The sequence below is a fragment of the Ascaphus truei genome, chromosome 5, assembly GCF_040206685.1.
Source record: "Ascaphus truei isolate aAscTru1 chromosome 5, aAscTru1.hap1, whole genome shotgun sequence".
NCBI classification, from domain to species: Eukaryota; Metazoa; Chordata; class Amphibia; order Anura; family Ascaphidae; genus Ascaphus; species Ascaphus truei.
Genome location: NC_134487.1, coordinates 14,006,409 through 14,028,228, shown reverse-complemented (window position 1 = coordinate 14,028,228; position 21,820 = coordinate 14,006,409). Strand labels below are relative to the sequence as shown.

The 21,820-nt window shown below is 43.6% G+C and overlaps 1 protein-coding gene across 1 annotated transcript in view; it reads right to left on the bottom strand.

Moving 5' to 3' along the window:
- Positions 1-21,820, bottom strand: part of LOC142494625 (uncharacterized) — a 439,963-nt gene that overhangs the window by 356,235 nt on the left and 61,908 nt on the right. The window contains exons 4-11 of the mRNA XM_075599056.1: positions 17,778-17,937; positions 15,570-15,663; positions 11,748-11,921; positions 7,139-7,299; positions 5,566-5,695; positions 4,393-4,509; positions 3,256-3,411; positions 1,289-1,405 (exon numbers count right to left, since the gene is read on the bottom strand). Of these exons, the coding sequence (XP_075455171.1) occupies positions 1,289-1,405; positions 3,256-3,411; positions 4,393-4,509; positions 5,566-5,695; positions 7,139-7,299; positions 11,748-11,921; positions 15,570-15,663; positions 17,778-17,937 (1,109 nt within the window). The remainder of the gene's footprint in view (positions 1-1,288; positions 1,406-3,255; positions 3,412-4,392; positions 4,510-5,565; positions 5,696-7,138; positions 7,300-11,747; positions 11,922-15,569; positions 15,664-17,777; positions 17,938-21,820) is intronic.

Here is a 21,820-nt window from a genome sequence, read left to right as displayed (position 1 = left end):
GCACATCACCTTATCTGCTTGTGGCTCAGGCACCAAAACATAGATTGTAAGCTCCACGGGGCAGGGACCTGAGCCTGCAAAATGTCTCTATAAAGCGCTGCGAACAAGCAGCAGCGCTATACAAGAACATGCTATTATTATTATTATTAAGAAGTCATTGTAGTGGAATGAAACATTCAGAAACACCTTTTCTAATCAGTTTAGCTAGAGACGGGAGAACCAGTCCAATGCCGTTCCCCTGAATTTGCCATTCGAAAAATCCTTTCCGCGGTGTAAAATCCACCGACGGATTGTTACAGTTTCAATCCACCCGGATTCATCCAAAACCACCATTGGATACAATCGGCTGGTGGATTTTAAGAATCCAATCCGCGGATTCAGCAATCCGCATGCGTTCAGGCCAGTGACTGTGCCCCTGGGAAAGGACTAATATCATTGGGTGTTAGGAAAGGATGATGTCATAGGAGGAGGGACAGGAAGAAACACAAGAGAGAGATATGAACATGGTGGGAGAGAGGAGAGCAGCAGAGATCCAGAGGGAAGTAGGACTACCCTGGAGTGGCCTGGCAACACAGCGCAGTAGCTGAGCTTACCAGCCTAACAGAGCAACAAGAAGCAGGGGTACTCGGGACAATCATGGAGAATACATCACCTGGGAAATAGGGAAACTACATTACGAGGGGGGTCTGAAGCAGTGAGTAAGAAGCGGAACAACATCCAGGAGATCACCCCTACTACTCTGCAGTGTCCCCTTTCATAGCACACAGTTACCAACACTCTTTGCAAAGTAACAGGCCTCCACCTGGAACTACCACTCCACACGCGCTCCAACGCTGTGCCGGCACCGACTGAGTAAGGGGCACTATAGGACAATCACCCAGCAGGATACGTCCTTTAATTCTCTCTATACGAGTGGTATTACATGTTATTCAGGGTTCTACTGCTGTGAACCGCTATGTACTTAATGGCACAATACAAATAAAGACATACATACAGTCTCTGATACCGAGGGCCCCTGAATATGATTATTGTGTTCCGCATATATAAAGTACAGATTATGGGTCACTCTGCACTGTCTGTCCCCAGTATGGCTTCTTGCTGGCTGATTTATTCTCTGTCATACCCAGGGGAGGCGGACTTCGGACACCACACTAGTATCCACATACTATCATATCTAGGGTAATAAATTGGGGTTTCATATTGTAGATGACAGTTGGAAGCCACTGATCTACATTACTATTATGAAAACAGAAAACAGGGGAACTGAAATAGTAAAAGTCTCACTTACCGGTGGACGACCAGGTGAGCCGGTACCCAGTAGCTCCTCGCACTGTGGTCCAATGTGTACGAATGGTACCGGTGGTGATGTTCTGTAGTATCAGACTTTTAACAGAAAGAAGCTTCACTGCAATGAGAGGAAGAACAAATTAAGGTAAAAAAACGGCACCAAAGTCAATTAAATCAGCAATCCAGGTTTCATGTTGATATTAAAAAAAAAAAAGAAGAAGTATTACAGGATTGAAGCAGGGGATCGCTGAAGCTGCATACAAGGTTTTAGTGGTATATGCAAAATAGAGAGTACAGTGCACAGCCAAGAGAGTGGGTCCAAAATAGATGTAAAAATATTATTTTATTAGGTCCATTAAAAATAGAGGTATAACAGACCTCCTACGCGTTTCGTGCACGTTGCACTTTATCAAGGAGGTCTCTGAAGCTGAATTGCATTGATTTCAGGTCTGGGGACCCCTTGCTTCCAGAGATACTTACCTCTGTAGGTGCTGCTGGTATCTCTGGCAATTTTAAAGGTCCTGGTCATGCCGGCCGATAGGAAGCCGCAACGGATGATGTCACGGGACATTTAAACGCTGGAACAATCTACCGCAGACTCTCACAGCCGCCACCAGTCTAAATTCTTTCCAAACTAAAGCTGTCTCACTTTTTAATCTGGTCTGTACGCCTACAACATATATTATCTTTAACTGTGCATGCAATGTCTTGTATATAAAGTATAATCCTGTTCACTTCATGTAACTATGTTTTTGTAACCATGTATCTGTTATCATAACTCTGTGCCCAGCAAATACTTGAAAACGAGAGGTAACTCTCAATGTATTACTTCCTGGTAACACATTTTATAAATAAATTGTGTTAGGCACACAGTTCCCTAGCTGCATAGATACCGGCACCCCCTATGAAGGTAAGTATGTCTGGAAGCCGGGGCTCCCCGAAGCTAAAATTAACACTGTTCAGCTCCCGAGACCCCCTGCTTCAATCCTGTAATAAAAAATAAATTAAAAAAATGAAACCTGGATTTCTGCTTACAGACTTGTACAGTATATAGTGTATATGTGCTGCAGGATTGGCACTGCCAAAAGATAGCAGATTTGCAGAGACTTGACAAGTCTCTCCCATCTCAGCTGAGTCTTAGGCCTCGTCCAGGGTGAAAGTGTGACGTCACAGGCACGCCGCCCTACGCGCTCAACTAGCAGGCTAGGAATCGCCCGAGCAACATGAACGCCTGACGTCAAGGCTCTCTTTGACCCTGGACAAGGGTACTAAAGAGCAGCCGCTCACATTTCGTGAGTCTTGGATGTCAGCTTTATTTCGTTAAAAGAGCAGCTTCGGCTGAAGAGCTCACACATTTCCCTAATTTCAATCCTCTAACTTTGTTTGTAATGTGAAGGCTGAACCCCTATACTGTAACACGCACCACTGCTAAAGTGTGTACAGATGCAGTCAACGCTATTGCAACCCACGGCGCGTTCCCACAGGGGTAATGGCGTGATAGCCATGCCCCATTCTTGCACAACAATGGCGACGTTGTGTATGTCCCGCTACAGTTCGACATGGATTGCAATATCGATGGCTATGTCTGTAGAAGAGAAGCGTATTGGAACAAGTATCACTGCACATATATTATTAACTCCTTGTGTCATAAGGTGACACATTCAGAGGCCCATATGTTCAGTATCAAGGCAATAGTGGTGCAATACTGGGGCAAAAAACTGCCTGATTTAGGTCAATAGTTTAGCCCCAGAATTACACTGGGTTTGCCCTTTTCTGCTCCAGACAACCTACATATTTAATATTTTTGCAAATATGAAATAGAATTTTCTGCATTTGCTAACATTAATGATATTAAGATAATATTTTGGTGCAGAACCCTCTGAGGTCGCTCTTGGACAATTGAACCTTGACAGCTACAGATCGGTCACTCTGATGTCCTGCTATCCATGAGCTCCCAAGCTCACGTACAAGTACGGCCCGTTGCTGACACAGGTTGGCTTGGGCCTTGTGGATAAACGGCATAGATGCTGACAGTGAATTCTTTATCTTCCTCTAAGTTGTCGATAGTGTGCGAGGAGACATCTCCGCTCAGAATCTGCTCGTATGCCAGGCCAGGTCTGTTGGCTAAAAAGAGAAAATAGAAGAAGTAACTTGCAAATGGCGGTCACCCACCAGCCGAATCATCTCTCAAAGCAGTTCAGACCTTGGACAGTTCCTTCAGCTGGACAGCAACCAGCCGAAACCACCACATGGAAACATTGTACTGAAAGCCTAGCCTTTCATTGCCTTCCAGTGCTCAAAAGCCACTCAGTAACAACACATCCTGCTCGACAAATAGATCAGCAGGAAGTACTAGAGTGACGCTCTTCCGGTGACAGCGACCCCATCTCACCTTAAACATGTTCCTATTATCTGGGTCAGGGTTGTAGGCTTGATGTGGTTGCATGTCAGTAATCTAGGCTAGCTCAGATTCTTCAACTGTATGTCAGCAGCATGGGAGCAGTCAGTGTAAACGTGTGCTTCAAAAAGTGTGCGTCTCATATATTTAATAATAACTTTATTTATATAGCGCTTTTCTCCCAATGGGGCCTCAAAGCACTTTGTAGTTACAAGACGGAAAAAAAGAAGGAAACATTTAAAGTTATAAGGGACCAGAAACAAGGAAATATGCAATACAGGATGGGACGGTAATGTAGTTATTAAATGCCAGACAAGTTGTGGTTCATTAATTAAATGCCTGGGTAAACCGGTAGGTGTTTAGCCTGTCTTTATAGATTCCCAGAGAGGGAGCCTCTTGAACTGTACGAGGCAGATTGTTCCAAAGAGTGGGAGCAGCGTGGCTAAAAGCTCAGGCGCCAAAGGAAGTCACGGAGATTCTGGGAACTGTTAGGAGTCCTTCAGCTGCAGATGGAAGTGTGAGAATGGGACTGTAGGGAGCTAGAAGCTCTTTCAGCTAACAGGGACCCTGGTATTGGAAAATGTGCATCACATAGACGAAGCCAGGAAGACGTTGACATGCCACAATGTATAATGGAGCATACTGATGCTACTAATGCAAGATAAATTCTCAATGAGAAGTGATCGTTCCTGTGTTTTCTGACTTACACCTTGGAATGTAGATCTTGTAACCTTCCAGTTTCCCCCGAGGAGGAGTCCAGGCCATCTTCAATCCGAAAAGCCTTTCTTCAAGGACACGGAAATTGGTCACCGGAGGTACAGGAGCTTTAGAAGAGATTGGTGAAATGCCAACTTTTAGACCTAGAAACACAAGCTGTACAACTCCAGGGCATCGCTGCGCTTCCCATAGCTAGCAACACCGTCCAAAACCAGAATGCCCATTATGTTAAATTAAAAGACAAGCGGATTTAATAAAAAATGAATTTATTTGGGCTTGTTCTCCATTGTTAGCACCACCCAGAAGAGTACTTTTTAGAAGGCTTTATAATGTTCAGCAAATGAAATAATGTTTTGACTTGTTGCTATCAAAGGCTCAGTGTCCTAGGTTTTTGCTCTATTCGTTACCTGGGTAGTGCAAGGTGTATTTGTATTACATAATATACAATAATTCCAACGGGGATTCCAAAGAAATCCAAGTTGAGCCACCTAGTATTCCCACCTTTCAGCAGTGAACAACAAGCACACCTGTCCTATTTAATGTGCACCCACATAATTTCTAGCACAGAAAAAAAAACATCTTCACTGCATATTGAGCAAGGGCCTTAGCAAGATATGTACAGTTGTTGATTATTTTGATTGTTTACGTCTCATATTTTTCACCAGCCGTGAAAATTTGGGAACAAATGCAAAGGTTTTCGCCCCCATATCTACTCATAATCTTTTCTTGCGATTCCCAGATTACTTTTTGAAATCATTAAAATATATAAACCCCCCAAATCATTTCATATATCATTTAAATGACGTTTATATATACTGTAGAATAGTAAGTAAACAAAATGTTGCGATGTTTATCTAAACAATGTAATCAAGTGAACACAAATAAAGCACGGGTTCTGTGCTTTCATGTTCCGGCCAACATGTGAAAATGTTGAACTGAGAATACAATTATTATTTGTGTATTTTATTTGATGAAAACCACGTGTCCACAATACAAGTACAATACAAGAGTAGAGACATTTCAAATACAAACTTATCAGTTTCTCACTACACAACGAACCTTAATCTCCTGATGGAATAGTACCATCATACTGTAGGGGGACAGGTTCCCTCTCTCCATCTGCTACTATACGAATGCATCTAGGCCCAGACTAAAGCACTTACTTGTTCTTCCCCTGATAGTGGTTGAATCCCCAATGACATTTGGGTAAAGAGCCAGGACTGTAAATAAATACTGGGTGCTTGGTTTCAACTCCGTCACCAACGCCGTGTGTTTGTCACTATCCAAGACAATCTGTCATAAGAAAATGACACATAGCTTTTCACTTGGTTTGTAACCAGACCCAGGTAGACTAGACTCTCATCCAGTAGATAAACTGATTTGCCGAAGAATAAAAGTAAATACGTATGCAATCAAGATTTGTACATGTGCAAAGTTGTCCAAGTTCCCCTGGTGAATTATTTTCATGTACAGTTGTTAGAAGTTCTGGCAGCTTTATTTTACATACTGTATTTTACGTAGTTACATGGTAGATGAGGTGGAAAAAAGACGTACGTCCATCAAGTTCAACCTATGCTAAATTTAGACAACAGATACTTTATCCTATATCTGTACTCACAGTATATTGATCCAGAGGAAGGCAAACACAGAACCCTAGTGACATATCATCCAATGATATCTCATAAGGGGAAAAATAAATTGCTTCTTGACACCAAATAATGGCAGATTACTCCCTGGATCAACATCCTTCCCATGTTTACTTAAGTACTGATGTATTGATCCTGCAGAAGAGTGGGTTCGTCGTAGAGTTCTTCATAGATTAAATTGAAGCGTGTAGAGCTTTCCGAACCTCACAGGTATTTTCTTTAAGTGTACACTACAATTTAATCTATAAAGAGCTGTCAGGTGCCCTAAAAGGTATCACAACCTTCAACCAATCTGCGATTTTTATTTTAGAAATTCACTCCAGGGATAAAAGTGTATACAAATGTGTTTATGTTCATACAGATGTAGCCAGACTCGCTGTCTCCGGTGCCGCGGTCAGAAAAGCAAAAGTCCTTGGCGCCGGAGACAGTGCCCAGGATCGCACCGCGGGAGGTCCATGCTTCCAGATCAGTGGCCCTGGTGTCGCGAAATTAATAAAACGAATACTTTTACTATATGAACATTTGTCAGCTCTGCTAACATGTAAAGATTGACATGTTTGGCAAAATGTCTGTGTCAAGGCCAAAGTGATGCAATTCTCGAGCAAAATGTCTACACAATACTGTATGTATCAAATAAACAATTCAATTGAAATATTTCTTTCTTTGATACATACAGTACTGTGCACCCTCAGAACTGTTCCACTTTTGCCTTGACACATACAACCCAAGATTTCTTATTAGGAAAATTGCTTTGGTCAGCTTCAGGCTTTTAACAAACTTGTGACATTATCGAAAGTCTTGTGTGAACACCAGCACCTAAACCACTACACCATGGTACATCTACAACATACAGTAAGCCCTGCTGTTCTCTGCTGGGGATTGTAAGGAAGTAGGGGTTTAGCTAGAATGGACACCACAGATGCTATTCCGGCAAACACACACAAAGACTCTTGGAGTTGCTTGTATATTTCATATATTTAATCGTTGACATATGCAACCGACATAGATTCCATCAGAGTGTTTTGCCGCCCAACATTGTGTATGTTGGAACATGCAGTGTTAGTTGAGTGGTGGAAGAGCACTACTTTACCTGTCTCTGGTCATCTGAAGTAAGCTTCCCAGAAGCTGAAAGTGAATTAAGGAGAACCTGGTACCCTGTCAGCTCTCCAGTGGCCGGAGTCCAGGTTAGACGCAGAGAGCTGTAACTCTCCTCACTGACAATCAGATCTCTGGGGCCAATGATTTTCTCTACTGCAAGAATAAAAGTGCTTGTTATGGTTCATTCAAAAGCAGGGGCCAGTTTAGGGAAAGACACAGTGACCTCAACATGTAAACCCAAGAAGGAAGGAGGGGGCCAAGAGATAGGAGAGATTAAAAAAAACACAAAGGTAAAACAATGACATGAACTGGAAAGATGCAGATTTGGGGAGAAAGGGCAGAAAGTGTATTCCAGAGTAAATGAAATGTGAAAGCAGGCACATGGAGGGCTGTAGATGTACAGCAATGAGAGAATGTTCTTTATTAATATGGTGCGTGTGTGTATGAAACTAACATTACAACTTCTTTATGTAGCGGAAGTATTAAGGAGGAAATACAGGAGGGAAATGCAAACGTTGCTTTATGGACACGCATAATTCACTTATTAACCTCAGAACAAAAAAGGGGGATATTTGTTTTGCTCTGACACCTTTTACTGGACCCACATGTATATCTTTATTTATATAGCGCCATTTATGTACAAAGCGCTTTACAGCAGTAATATACGTGACATAATAATGGGAATAAGCGCTTCAGAAATAAAACAATAGGAAAGGGGTCTAAGCCCTGAAGAGCTTACAATCGACGTGGTTAGTGGGGAGAACTTACAAAGAGACAAGGAGGGGTTTCTGGTAAGTGTGCAAGGGGCCAAGCTCGATGTATGAGGTGTATAGTATCATGCAGCGGAGATACCCATATACTTCGTCAAAGCGGTGTGTTTCAAGAAAGGTCCTAAAAGTGGATAGAGAGGGTGCCAGGCAGATGTTGAGGGGAAGGGCATTCCAGAGGTGTGGGGTAGCGAGTGAGGAAGGTGTGAGGCGTGAGAGGGCTTAAGACACTGTACAAAAGTGGTAGACAGAGGACATCTTTGAGCAGAACGCAAGAGTCGGGCAGGTGCACAGCGAGAAATTAGGGCTAAGGCTGCTTCCACTGAGCGTGCGGTGCTTGCCGAGTTTATTACTTGCAAAATAAATGCTCATGACCCCTCTCACGCGGCTCGCGCTCGTGCGCGGGCACGTAAGCTCTCCCAAGCTTGGTGCTTGGGGAGACAGTTTAATTTGTCTTTGGAGCGCAGAGCAGGGTCACATGTCTCTGCTCTGACCAATAGGGAGTGAGAGGCAGTATTCAGGTGCGACGACGAGTATTCTAAAACTTGCCTTGGAAATTCTGGGGCAATATCCAGGTAATGCTGCCAACATTTAAGTGAAATTTCTGCAGGCAGACTAATAGCCCATTGGATCAACACAGCGGGGGTCTCTGGCATTCCCATTCAAACTGAATGGGACTGCCTGGGACCCCTGCAGTATTGGGGTATTGTTGGTGATTGCCCCAGATTTTCCAAGGCAAGTTTTAGAATACTCATCGTCGCACCTGTAGGCTGAGCAGAGAGAAGTGGAAGGGGGGGGGGGGAGCTGAGCAGAGAGAAGTGGAAGGGGGGGACTGTGCGCAGAGAGGTGGAAGGGGGGAGAGAAGTGGAAGGGGGGAGAGAAGTGGAAGGGGGGAGAGAGGTAGAATGGGGGGAGGGAGGTGGAAGGGGGGAGAGAAGTGGAAGGGGGTAGAGAGGTGGAAGGGGCGAAGTGAGGTGGAAGGGGGGAGAGAAGTGGAAGGGGGAGAGAGGTGGAAGGGGGGAGAGAGGTGGAAGGGGGAGAGAGGTGGAAGGGGGGAGAGAAGTGGAAGGGTGGGGGAGAGGTGGATGGGGGGAGAGAGGGGAGCAAGTCTGTATAGTCAACAGAAGCTGGGGGCTATGTGCTCAGTATGTTCCCAGAGCACACAGACACACACACACACACACACACACACACCCAGAGACACACACACACCCAGAGACACACACACTCCCAGAGACCCATGCAAACAGACACACACACAGCCCCGATCCAGCCAATGATACACCCCTCCCTTAATAGCCACCCCACCCCCCCTGCTCCTGATCTAAAATTATGCAGGACAGCCGAGCGCTCATGTTTGGAGAGTTGGTGATGTCACCGGTCTCAAGCATGCGCGAGCTCAGCGGCAGCGTGGCCGCAGCCTAAAGCTGAGTCCATGGTCAGCGCTTATCCGCTGATCCGCGCTGAGGTGAGCTGACGCTTGTCAGGGAGCCCCTGCAGTCGCAATGGGAGTGGCTTTAGCAGGGGCTCGCGCACGCTTCTGCAGGCGTGCGGAGGCGTAGCCGTCAATTTTTTTTAGTTTAAGCACTCACAGGAGCGCAAGGCCAGTCATGTGAGCAGTTCGCCCAATGCGAACCAGCTCAGTGACGTCACTAGCCCGCCCCCCCCCCCCCCCGACACTCCCCCGGACGGTGCGCGAACTAAGGGCAGGGAAAGCAACCACTTTCCCTCAGCCTCCGCGCGCCTCCTCCTGGCTGAAGTCTCTATGGACTCAGCCTAAGACTGCAGCCAGGCAGGGAGCTGGCGCTCGTGCGCTGCGTCCTGCTTGGCCAGGCGATTCGTGGCTGGCTTGGTGTGCGTGCGGGGGGGCGTGTCGGGTGCGCAACCAAGACATCACAGTGATGGTTTGTCCTAATTGGGAGAACCACTCACGTGACGCGCAAGCGAGCAGCAAATTCAAATTTGCTTGCATGGCAAGCAAGTAAGCGTCGCGCATGCTCAGGCTGGCCACACACATTGCTGCAATGTGTTTCATCGCGGCCAGCGTGAGCGTGCCCGCCCGCTCAGCACCACCCTGGCCGAGGCCTTAAATGTACGGAGGGGCAGAAGAGGGAGAATTTTGTAAGTAATACGGGATTTAATAGGAATCCAGGAAAGGGATTTCAGCACAGAGATGCTGACAGATTTAGTAGAGACTAAAGTGTTTCTAGCAGCAGCGTTTAAGACAGATTGTAGGGGAGAAGGGCGAGAGGCAGGAAGGCCGGAGGTTACAATAGTTGAAACGGGAGAGAATGATTGCCTGCATTAGAATTTTAGCAGCAGAGACACAGAGGAAAGGGCGTATGTTTGCAATGTTATGGAGGTAAAAAACCTGCAGGTTTTAGCTACATTGTGAATGTGAGAGGAGAATGTGAGGGAGGAGTTAAATGTGACCCCCAGGCAGCGTTCTTGTGTCATAGCGCTGCCAGGAGTAACGTAGAAGGGGAAAGTCGGGCCAGTCGTAAAAGGTAGCACAACCTACAAATAAAATCTAAACAGGGAAGAACAGGAATAAATAGGCGCGCCAAAGGCTTTTGTTAGCGAGTTTGTATGGGAAATGGACCCACTATGTAGACACTCAACCTGTCATCAATTTATGTGGGGCCTACACATGAAGGCAAAGTGGTGCAATTCTGGATCAAAGAGATTGCTCCAAATGAATCAAAGAAAAGATCCAGTTGAAATCAATAGGATTTATGCTTTCATACAATATATATATATATATATAACGCTTACTGTGTAATAAGTACAGCTGGTCTTACAGAAGGCAAACACATGTAGCGTACAATACCTGCTCAATAGCTGCAGTCGGAGGGTATGGTCTCTTTCTCTCATTACATATATATATATATATACAGCTCAACCCCGTTATAGTGCGATCCGTTACAATGTGAATCTGCTTATAACGCGATGTAAGCACGGCTCCCAATTTTCGTATTTATGAATACTTTACAACACGATTATTGGTATCTTAAATAATCTATTGTACAATGCATACAATTGCACATTATTTTCTAACGCGATCCGCTTATAACGCGGTGTGATTCTTTGGACGCCAAGCACTGCGTTATAAGGGGGTTGAGCTGTATTTATTACAACAGATCAAATTTAGAGGTTTATACGGTACATTTTCCCCCATGTCTGCCCCCCTCCCCTCCCACGGTCTCCGGTGGAAACATTCATCTTAGTAGAGTTTAAATCTGCACTCATGGTCATGCTGGAGATGTCTATTTTGTGTGGTACTGTCCCCCAACCCGCAGCCAACAACTAACAACAGAGTTTCTCTCCACAATAAAAGGGTTTCCTTGGTGTTCTTTTTAGATTAGAGGGAGTTATGGTCATGCAGGGCAGATAAGCATCTGTGTTGACAGGAGCTAATGCTACTTTTATGGCTTCTCTGGGGTCTATTTACTAAAGACCCCCAGCTGCAAAACTCGGGCAAAACCAGTACAAAACCCATATCTATCAAAGGAAAGGAATCCCATTGAAAGCAAGTGGAGTTTTTTGCTCGGATAAAACTGGTGCAATTCTCGGCTTAGTTTTGCAGCTGGAAAACATTAGTGGGTAACCTCCTCTCTCTGTTGTTTTAAAGAGGAAACAGCTCACAGCTGTTTGTAAGTACAAATATTTACACAATATTGCTTGACCGCGCAGCCTGTTCATCTGAGATTTGCTCCCAAACATGAGCGGAACCTGTTAAGTCTCCCCCCCTCCATCCTGCCCCCATCCTTGCTAACATCTGTTTCTCTAAAGAACTATCCACAAATGTAACCACCAAGCCCACATTGGACGCACTTTCTACGATTTGCTTGATCGGCCTTGGGGGCTCGGAAGCAGTGAAGCAAACTCTCCGGGTGATCTTGGGCAAGAGATCGTTCAGGAACCAGAAGTCGCTCCCGACCATGACGTGCTCCTCAGAAGGTTCCGTTGCTATTTGTACCAGCTCGTTTCTGTCTGCATCTTTTATACCTGAAGAAGAGACAACGAGGAGATCAACAACAACAACAAAAAAATGTATCTTTCCCTGTGTTGCCCTTTTCACGGTCAGGGCCAGTTGTAGATGGCTGACTGTTTACCCCTGGATAGATACATTTTCATAGTGCGTGTATTAGGACATTTGATGAGACGTAGAAAGTGGGGAGGCGGTCTGGACTTCACATGTATTTCAGTTTTGATTTCACATCGGTAAATGTCAGTGGCTGATTGATGACAGTTGTGGGCTTATGTTGTGTTCAATGATAGAAGAATAGTATTTGCATTTGAATTATTAGAATTCAAGAGAGGTGTGTTTTGGGATCAGTCACGTGAATTCTCATCTTTTATACTCCAGTGACCTCTCTGGGAAGAACCTCTGACATGTGATAACGTATAGGGATTTCTGCTTATGCTTATTTTTTTATTTGAAGAAACTGTCTGCATTTATTATAACCATGTTCTTGTACTCTTTTTCCTGTAACCTAAGCACTCTATGTTTGTATATTAAAGCAAAACTTTAATAAATAATACTTTGGGGCTCTTAATGAACTGTTGCATGCTTTGTAGAGGGTAAATTACATTTTCAGGCACATTTTGATACAACAGATTTTTGTGTGTTAAGTGCATAGCTTAATAAACAGGGACCGGAGACTCTATAAATAATGACATATTTGATATTTCTTTGGTGGTGGCAGCGGATAATTATATATATTGTAAGGGAGTACAAGTAAATATTAACAAATTTGAAGCACCTTGCGAAGGAGAAAGGTGGGGCAGCGAGTTGGCTGTGTGTATTATCCCTTGTCCCATATACAGGTTACGTGCTCACAGGTGTGCCGTATGTGACAGTGATTCATCTCATTATAATCTGGTCACCATGTAACCAGCCAAGGTGCAAGTTAGGGAAGACGGGGAAGAAATAAGAGCAAAGCACATTGATACATAAGGACAGGATGAAAATACCCTAGATTTGAGCCAAAATTGTGTGTTGGTTTCTTTGTCAAATTTTGCAAACAAAAAATAGATTGAATGTTCCTGGAAATTCTGTGCACAGCATATAAAAAAAACAGTTTTTATTATCGTTATAGCATTTAAAGTTTAAGAGAAGAGTTACATAGTTACGTAGTTACATAGTTACATAGTAGATGGGGTTGAAAAAAAGATGCACGTCCATCAAGTTTAACCTGTGCTAAATGTAGACCACAGATAGTTATCTTATCTATAGTTATCTTATATTTGTATTTACAGTATATTGATCCAGAGCTCATTCTCACCCCAATACTGCAACACAGCATCTCGTTGCGGAGAGAATTATTATTATCATCGTTTATTTGTGAGGCGCCAACATATTCCGCAGCGCGGTATAATGGGGGTACGGAGTGACACCAATGACATAAACAGAATGAGGACAAGTACGGACAAACAGGTACAGAAGGTAACGGGGGCCCTGCTCATGAGAGTTACAATCTAGAGGGAATAAGGGGCAATGTTGAAACAGAGTAATGCTTACCAGAGGCCCAAGGCTAAAATTATACTACTTGCGTGCCCGACGGGCGGGCGGCATAGACTCGCGCACGCCTGCAGCCCCTGCGATTTGTGAACTGAGCTGCAGGCAACTGGGGAGGCGTGGCGGATGCATCACGAAGCTGGTTCGCCCTCATTGGCTGAGCCGCTCAAGTGGCGCAGACGTCACGCGGCCGCGCTTGAAAAACACATTTTTTTGGTGTTGTGTGCACGTGCTCGCGCACTAGGGACGGCCTCATTGGCATTATGCAATTTATGCTTATCGAGCGCGAGGCCGCAATCGCGCTGACTATAATCTCAGCCCAAGAGAGAGAGAGACCCGATACTATTTATTAAGATTGAGACACATCTTCAGAATCCAGCAATCTCTGGGCAGTCCCACCACGTTTGGAGCATGGTTCCCCTTCGGATACGGCCCTTAGAGCAGTTTTGTAGATTCTGTGTACAGTAAGTGTGCCGGTGTCATGTACCACAGATACATCATTTTGTAACTGTTCTCTCTTCATGCTAACGGAAGATTTGGATACAGCCTTCCAGATAATCCTCCAAGTCGTCGGGCTCAAGGGACTCGCTGCAGGCAACTGGGGAGGCGTGGCGGATGCATCACGAAGCTGGTTCGCCCTCATTGGCTGAGCCGCTCACGTGGCGCAGACGTCACGCGGCCGCGCTTGAAAAACACATTTTTTTGGTGTTGAATCCAGCAATCTCTGGGCAGTCCCACCACGTTTGGAGCATGGTTCCCCTTCGGATACGGCCCTTAGAGCAGTTTTGTAGATTCTGTGTACAGTAAGTGTGCCGGTGTCATGTACCACAGATACATCATTTTGTAACTGTTCTCTCTTCATGCTAACGGAAGATTTGGATACAGCCTTCCAGATAATCCTCCAAGTCGTCGGGCTCAAGGGACTCGCGTTCTCTTAAAAGAGCAGTCCTCCATACTCCATTTATTTTTATCCCAGCCCCTTTTTGTTTGTTTTTTTTGCATGGAAGGGACGCAGTGGGTTCCCGAGAGCTTATTCCCACATCCTATTGGCCCGTGGGCAAACACGGCTGCACCTTTCTCTTTTTGTATCCCGGGAGCCAGTGGGTCTGTGGAGTTGGAATGAACCCAGATCCGGGTTTAGGGACCACCTGGCTTTCCTTCCATGTAAAAACAAAAAGAGGGGGAGAGATGGGCTGCTCGGTTCCCTGGAGAGACTGTTTGTGCCTTAATCTGACGTGTGTGTTGAATTAATTAGAGTAATGGCCAACATTTCTATCAAGAGGATCACATCAAAAATTATTTGTTTGAACAAACAAGAAAAATAAGGAAACAACTAGTATTATTAACTAATAACCACATCAGCACTAACAGATTAAGAAGTAAAAGCAGCAATCCCCATATATGTTTTTTAAATATTACATGAACCGTGGTGTCTCTTGGATCAGATCCGCGGTCCTAATATAGGTGTCACCTATAGAAATAGCTTCCTAGCCATCATCTCGCAATGACATTGCGACTTTCAATTGGTCAGTGCCACAAGTCTGACCCAGGCCGCCATATTGTGTGTGCAAGTATTCTTATCCAAATAAAACAACCTCATAGATCTCAGCCCCCCCCCTGTTTTTAAATAGCAAAAATATATAATGAGCAGTCCAGATTAGTGCTTTAAATATTCATGTACTATTTGTATTCATGACAATTAAATTCTTAAGCTACATACACTGGCGACACACTTTATTCGAGCTCGGCTAGTCCCACGAATTCGGGTATACCCGGGTGTATTGAGGTTTGTGACTGTTTTCTGCCCGAGTGCATTGGTTTATTTTCCAGGCAGGGATTGAAGCATTTTATTCCTGCTGGCTGCAATACTGCACAGTATATATATATATACTGCATTACAATTCATGAATTTATGCCATCTGGTAGACACGCGAAGCATTGCAGCCTATTAAATCCTAATCATTATCATTTAACAGATCAGCCGCCCGTCAGCCAGGCATGAACCCAGGCTGGGAAGGCAAACGCAACGGGGCTTGTCAGAGGTGAGGAGCGGCGCATTCCAGGTATCTGCCAGGTACATACTGGGTATTTGCTCGAATAAAGTGTGTCGGTGCAGTAAATACCTTTTCACCTACCTACAGCAAATACTGTGACTCCTCTGTCCTGCAGTAACTGAGCATTCTCTTCCACGACATCACCGGATTTGCCGTCTGTTAGTAACAAAACTATCTGTTGGGAAAGGGCAATCGGAGGTGAGAAAAACGATGCAAGTGGAGATAAAGTGACAATACCACAGTCACCTTGTCGGCAGGTAAATAATGGCTGTGGAAAATACTGGGGGGATTCTCTGATAAGCAATGACCGTTTAATTTATACCCCAATGGAGTTAGCCTATGAAGTCAAATGGAATTATATCAGCCCCTCGTACAGTAACTAAATACAGTAGATTTACCTTATTATGGTATTGAACCAAGCCCCAGAGGAGTGAATTGTACACCTATATTACACTTATACTACACACACCTAATGTAAGGGGTGTGAAGAGTGCACTAGGGGGAAGAGATATACGGACAAGCACAGGTAATAATAATAATAGCATGTCCTTGTATAGCGCTGCTAGTTTTACGTAGCTCTTTACAGAGACTTTTTTGCAGGCACAGGTCCCTGCCCCGTGGAGCTTACCATCTATGATTTTGGTGCCTGCGGCACAGGGAGATAAGGTGACTTGCCCAAGGTCACAAAGAGAAGACACCAGGAATTCCCCTGCTTCAAACTCAGTGCCAGTCAGTGTCTTTACTCACTTAGGCACTCCTTCTCCCTAAGGATCTGGTCTCTCAAAAATCCAGGTGGAGGCAAAGAAACAAATAGTCCCCAGGTTACATGCACTCAATCACCCACACCAGAGTAATTAAAAAAAATAATAATATATATATATATATATATATATATATATATATCACCAAATATCTATCACCAAAGCGACAGCAAAGAAACAGCACTCAAAATTCATCAAAGCAAAAAGTGTATTGACAAAACATATCAGCACAAAGATAACCAACGTTTCGGTCCTCTAAGGACCTTCCTCATGGTGGTGTGTGTATATATACATATACACACAGGATTTAAGGAGTCATAATGGTGGGATCTTATGCCATAAATACTCTTATTGCAAGATATACTCCAGATTGACACAGTGATAAGAGTACTTCAGGCTTAAAAATAAATGTATTGATACATAATAAATAAAATACATAGGGTAGTAAGAGAAGAAACCTAAAAGCAGCCACACAACGCTGGCGAGCAGTTTATATGGCTCCAAATAACAGGATATGTCCAGAGGAGCAGGCTAACGTGCATCAGAGGGGAACACTCCCTATTAGCGCTCGTTATTATATGATCGAGTGCATGTAATCTGGGGACTATTTCTTTCTCTGCCTCCACCTGGATGCATTGAGACACAATGAAAGAAGCATTTGAATGTGGCTCCAGGGGAAGTGAGAGTTGCGAGCAGCCACGGCGGCTCCAGTACAGTGTGGGAAATAGATATTCTAGCACCGCAGTTAAACCGCAGCAATCTGTGAGATGTCTCTCCACTCATTGCCCAACACCCTGGAGGAATAGATTGCCTAGGAATTTATTTTGTTTTACTGGTTTGCCTTATTGGAAGTGGAGATGTTTGTAGTGAGGTTTTTGCTCACTGTGCTGTTAAAGCAGCAGTCCAAGCTGTCGGTTCCCCCCCCCTCACCCCCCACTTTAATATGTGCATCAATACAATCCACACAATGCTAAGTAATTAGCTAAATTGCCGATCGATCCGTTCTCCTATGACTGATCGGCGAAGATTCGGCTCGAGGGTTCACTAAATGGAAGTCAGTGCAGCAGAAGAGGACCAAAGATGCAAAGTTCTGTGGGTAAGATCATGTGACCAGGCAGTCAATAGATACAATTGGTTCCCTGCTAGAGAGAGGGCAGGGCTCAAAACAGAGCCTGTTTCAGAAGAGGAAGGGGATGTGACTTTGTAAATAGTTGCTATAGAAACAAAAAGGGCTTGTTATATATAATAAATTAAAAATGTAATTCAGCGTTGTTTAAAAAAATGCTACAAGTATTTTCTCATAGTATAGAACTGATTTATTTAATACACATGTAGGATATTGCTTGGTCTGCCGCTTTAAGTACAGTACTAATGAAAGAACATTGCACGATGAATGTATTCCACTTCTCTACCACTTTTGTAACACCTCCAACATCTAAGCTGTTACCCTCAATAACAGTGCTACAGTATGTTTGTAATCTCTCCACCACTGAAGAAATTGGCAACAGAATGAGGAGGATCTACTAACCTTGGCTGCATCTTCTCTGGAAACAGAGGGATTAAATACCCTTTCTGCCAGGAACGCCAGGGCCGCTCCCGTCTTCGTGTTACCTCCTTTATATACGATGCTTTGGAGAGCCAGTAACACCTCTCCGGTGGTTTCATAGTCGGACAACTCGATGCTCATCCTGGAAAGAGCAGAACAAAGCGATCAAGTTGATAACAGGATGAGTAACAGTATCAGTGATCAAAATCAGAACGTAACACCCTCTGACGTCTGTTCGGATGTCGGAGTTGAACTTTGGAACTCATTTTCAAATCCGAGCGAAATCCAAGCGAAAAAACCTCCTTCTCAGATTTTAGTTTTTTTATTGTTGGTTTTTGGATAGGTGGTTGGGGTTTTTTATTGTTTGTATTTTGTTTGTTTTTAATAAACTGGGCAAACCTTTGGATTTGCGAGCAATAAACCTGTGAACTTTTGCACAAAAGTTTCAACCACACATGGTTATGCCGGGGAAAAAAAGTAATAAGTGTTAAGTGTACACCGCGGCAGATGTCAAAATCCGCCGCCCACGGCACTTGCCTGTGTCGGCCGCCTCCTTTCTGCCGCGCTCCTGACCCATAAGAATCCCAGCGTCAAATGACGCTGCGGACGCCACCAACGTGACGTCGCACAGCGGCCTGTTGTTATGGAAACACGACATCATGACGTAATTTGACGTTGTGGCGCCATGGCAACGGGACTCCGTGTGACGTCACGTTGGGGATGTCCGCGGCTTCCTTTGACGCTGTGATTCCAATGGGGCAGAAAGGAGGCGGCGACACAGGCAAGTACCTTCCCATTAGCATTAGATCCGATAGGCCCGAGAGCGCGGCAAAATTATATGGGGGCGGAAATTTTTGCCACCCCAAAATGTTGTTGCCTTAGGCCCGGGCTGCGTTTTATAGATGATATCTTAATTATTTGGAAAGAGCACCCAGAAAGCCGGAGTCATTTTATGTCACTTTTAAACTGTAATGATTTGAATCTTAAATTCACGTATAATTTTAGTCTAACTACAATTGATTTTTTAGATCTCACCATCTATGTAGAAGGAGGACTTTTAAAAACTAAAACCTTTTTTTTAAACCAGTTGATAGTAACAATTTTATCCTGAATAGCAGTTGTCACCACCCACGTTGGGTGGAGAACATCCCCCAATGGGCAAAATGGGAGAATTAAGAGGAATTCCACTGACAATGATGTATTTGAATAACAATCTCAAATCTTAAGTGATACATTTTTTAACCGAAACTACACGCAAGAAAAAATTCACGGAGGCTCTTAATAAAACTCGTGATTTAGAAAGAAAAGACATCATTAATGTGAAAAATAAGAAAGAAGGTACCAAAAATCAATTAGAATGGGTATTTTTTTTACAAAATACAACAAAGATGCGAATAAAATTAAACAAATTATATGCAAACATTGGCATCTTATTAAAAGCAATCCAGTTTTAAGAGATTTTGTTCCCAATTTCCCAGGGTTGGTTTTTAGTCATTCTAAAAATGTGAAGAACCAATTGGCACTGAGTGCCCTTTGTCGAGAAAAGTTTAAAAGTTATTGGCTTAGCGGGATCAAAGGTTTTTATGGGTGTTTTAGCTGTAAGGCCTGTAAATTTAAGTCTCCTGAAAAATTACAATTTGTGTCAAATATTACACATTAAGGGGTTCATGCAGTAAGCAGCGGAAAGGCAATTCTCGCCACTTTCCCGCCAAAAAAGCCTACCCCTATTTAGTAACGGGCGAGAAAGTGGCGAGATTCAAAAAAAACGCCAGTTTTTCTGGCGGGTTTTTTTTTCCGCCGGTGGCGGGGCGAGAAGGCACATTTCGCCTAAAAATCCAACTTTTTGCGCCACGCTGTATTCTAGTAGAGGCGAGTAGCTAAGCGGAGCTATTTGCCTCTCTAGTATGGCGGTTTGCTGGCGGATCAGCCACGCCAGAAAAAGATGGCAAGTTGCTGCTCAGAGGCAGCGGATGAGTGGCGGATCGGCACTTAGAAAAAATTCGGGCCTTTTTCCTGGCTGGGATTGATGCCGGGGGTCTCCGGTGCTGATACCATTAATATCAGCACCGGAGCCCCCCGGCATGCATCCGAGGCAGGAAAAATGCATTTAAAGCTCACTTCATTACCTTAGCGGCTAACCGCTAAGGTAATGAAGGGGTTAAACAGCCGTGCCAGGTTTATTGTGGGTAGAGGGGGTGGGTGAAGGGGGTATTTGGCCCTTGTTGTTTGTTTAGGGCTTGCGGGGGGGTTGCGGGTGCACTTAACCCCTTCACGACCGTAACGGTTAATACCGCTACGGTCATGAAGGGGTTAAGGCCTCCTGCTACCCACCCGCAAGCCCTAAAAAAACCACCGTTGGGGCTAATACCCCCTTCACCCACCCCCACTACCCACAATGAAAAAAACATACACACAACAGCCCCACACTAACTAAATAAATATATAAATATAAATAAATATATAAATATATATATATATGTATATATATATATATATATATATATATATATATATATATATATATATATATATTACCCCAACAACACCTATACCCCCCTAACATACAAAACAGTAATGGGCACAATCACTATTATCCACAAATGGATAATAGTGCAGTTGTCCATTTAAAATACATACAGAACAATAAAGACATTAAATACATATAGCACTCACCCATGTGCGGCTGCCACGATGAAGGCCATCCTCATCTTCATCCTGCCCATGCCCCATCCGCTTCTGCAAAACAGACACAAGAATAAAAATATCCAATGTAATGTCCCCTAACCCCTTCATCACCATAGCGGTTATTAACCGCTACAGTCATTAAGGGGTTAACCCACCATCACCCACATACCCTCCCCCACTAACCCCCCCAGCCAATACCCCCTCCCCCCAACACATACAGTACAATAATGTGCCAAATAACTAATATCCACACAGGGATAATACATTATTTGTCCATTATTAAACACATTAAATACCGTAGTAAAATAAAGAAAATTCTACTAACCTCATCAATAAGAAGGCTCCGTCGCCAGCATCATCCTTGGGGTCCGTTGCCAAAATAATAAATAGCCAATACATTTCAATAACATTCACATACCAATGAACCCCTTAATCACCTTATCGGGTACTAACCTCAAAGGTAATTAAGGGGTGAAGCCATCCTGCAATGGCAACACCACATATGCATAACATCCTCAATGAATTAAAAAGCAATTTCCTAAACAAATCTCATGTAATCATTCAATCAGAAGCCTCAAATGCCACTTAAAACATTGCATTTACAGTGTATACATGTAGCATAACATGTAAGCTACATGTCCACGCTGCAAATCAATGTTAACAATACAATAATCCAACTAAAATAGCCTTACATCACAAGAAGTATATTATTTAATCCAATAAAGTCACCTTCAATGAATTAACAGACATGAATTACATCCCTAAACAATTAACATACCATCCATACCAATTACACAATTAACTACAGCTATCGTTACAGAGAACAAGTTCAAAACATACCAAAAAGTACACCAAAAATAACTATATACTAAAGCAACCCTCAACAGGACCTACAGTACAGCATAGAAGCCCAAAAATTACATGTCTCTCATAATAAAATACATTTAACACACATCTAAGCATAGCAGCATAGCCAAAATCATTTACAATATGGCAAATCAAGCTTTAACAACACTATCATTTCTTACCCTGTATGTATATATCTCTCTAGACATACATACATACATACATACAGTGGCAAGAAATGATATGCATAAAAAAAAAAAAACATGTTAAAAAAGCTTTTAAAAAAATTAACAAGTTAAATAAAATACATTTCTTTAGTTCACTTACCATTACTTGGCCCCACCGACTCCCGTTGAACACCTTACTCACGAACCAATCCACGATCAGGAACCCATAAAATAAAAAACCATAAAATAATAAACTTTAAAATAATAAAACACGACAATCCAGGGGTCTTCTAGTTGTAATCCATCTTCATCTGTATTCTTCTACCT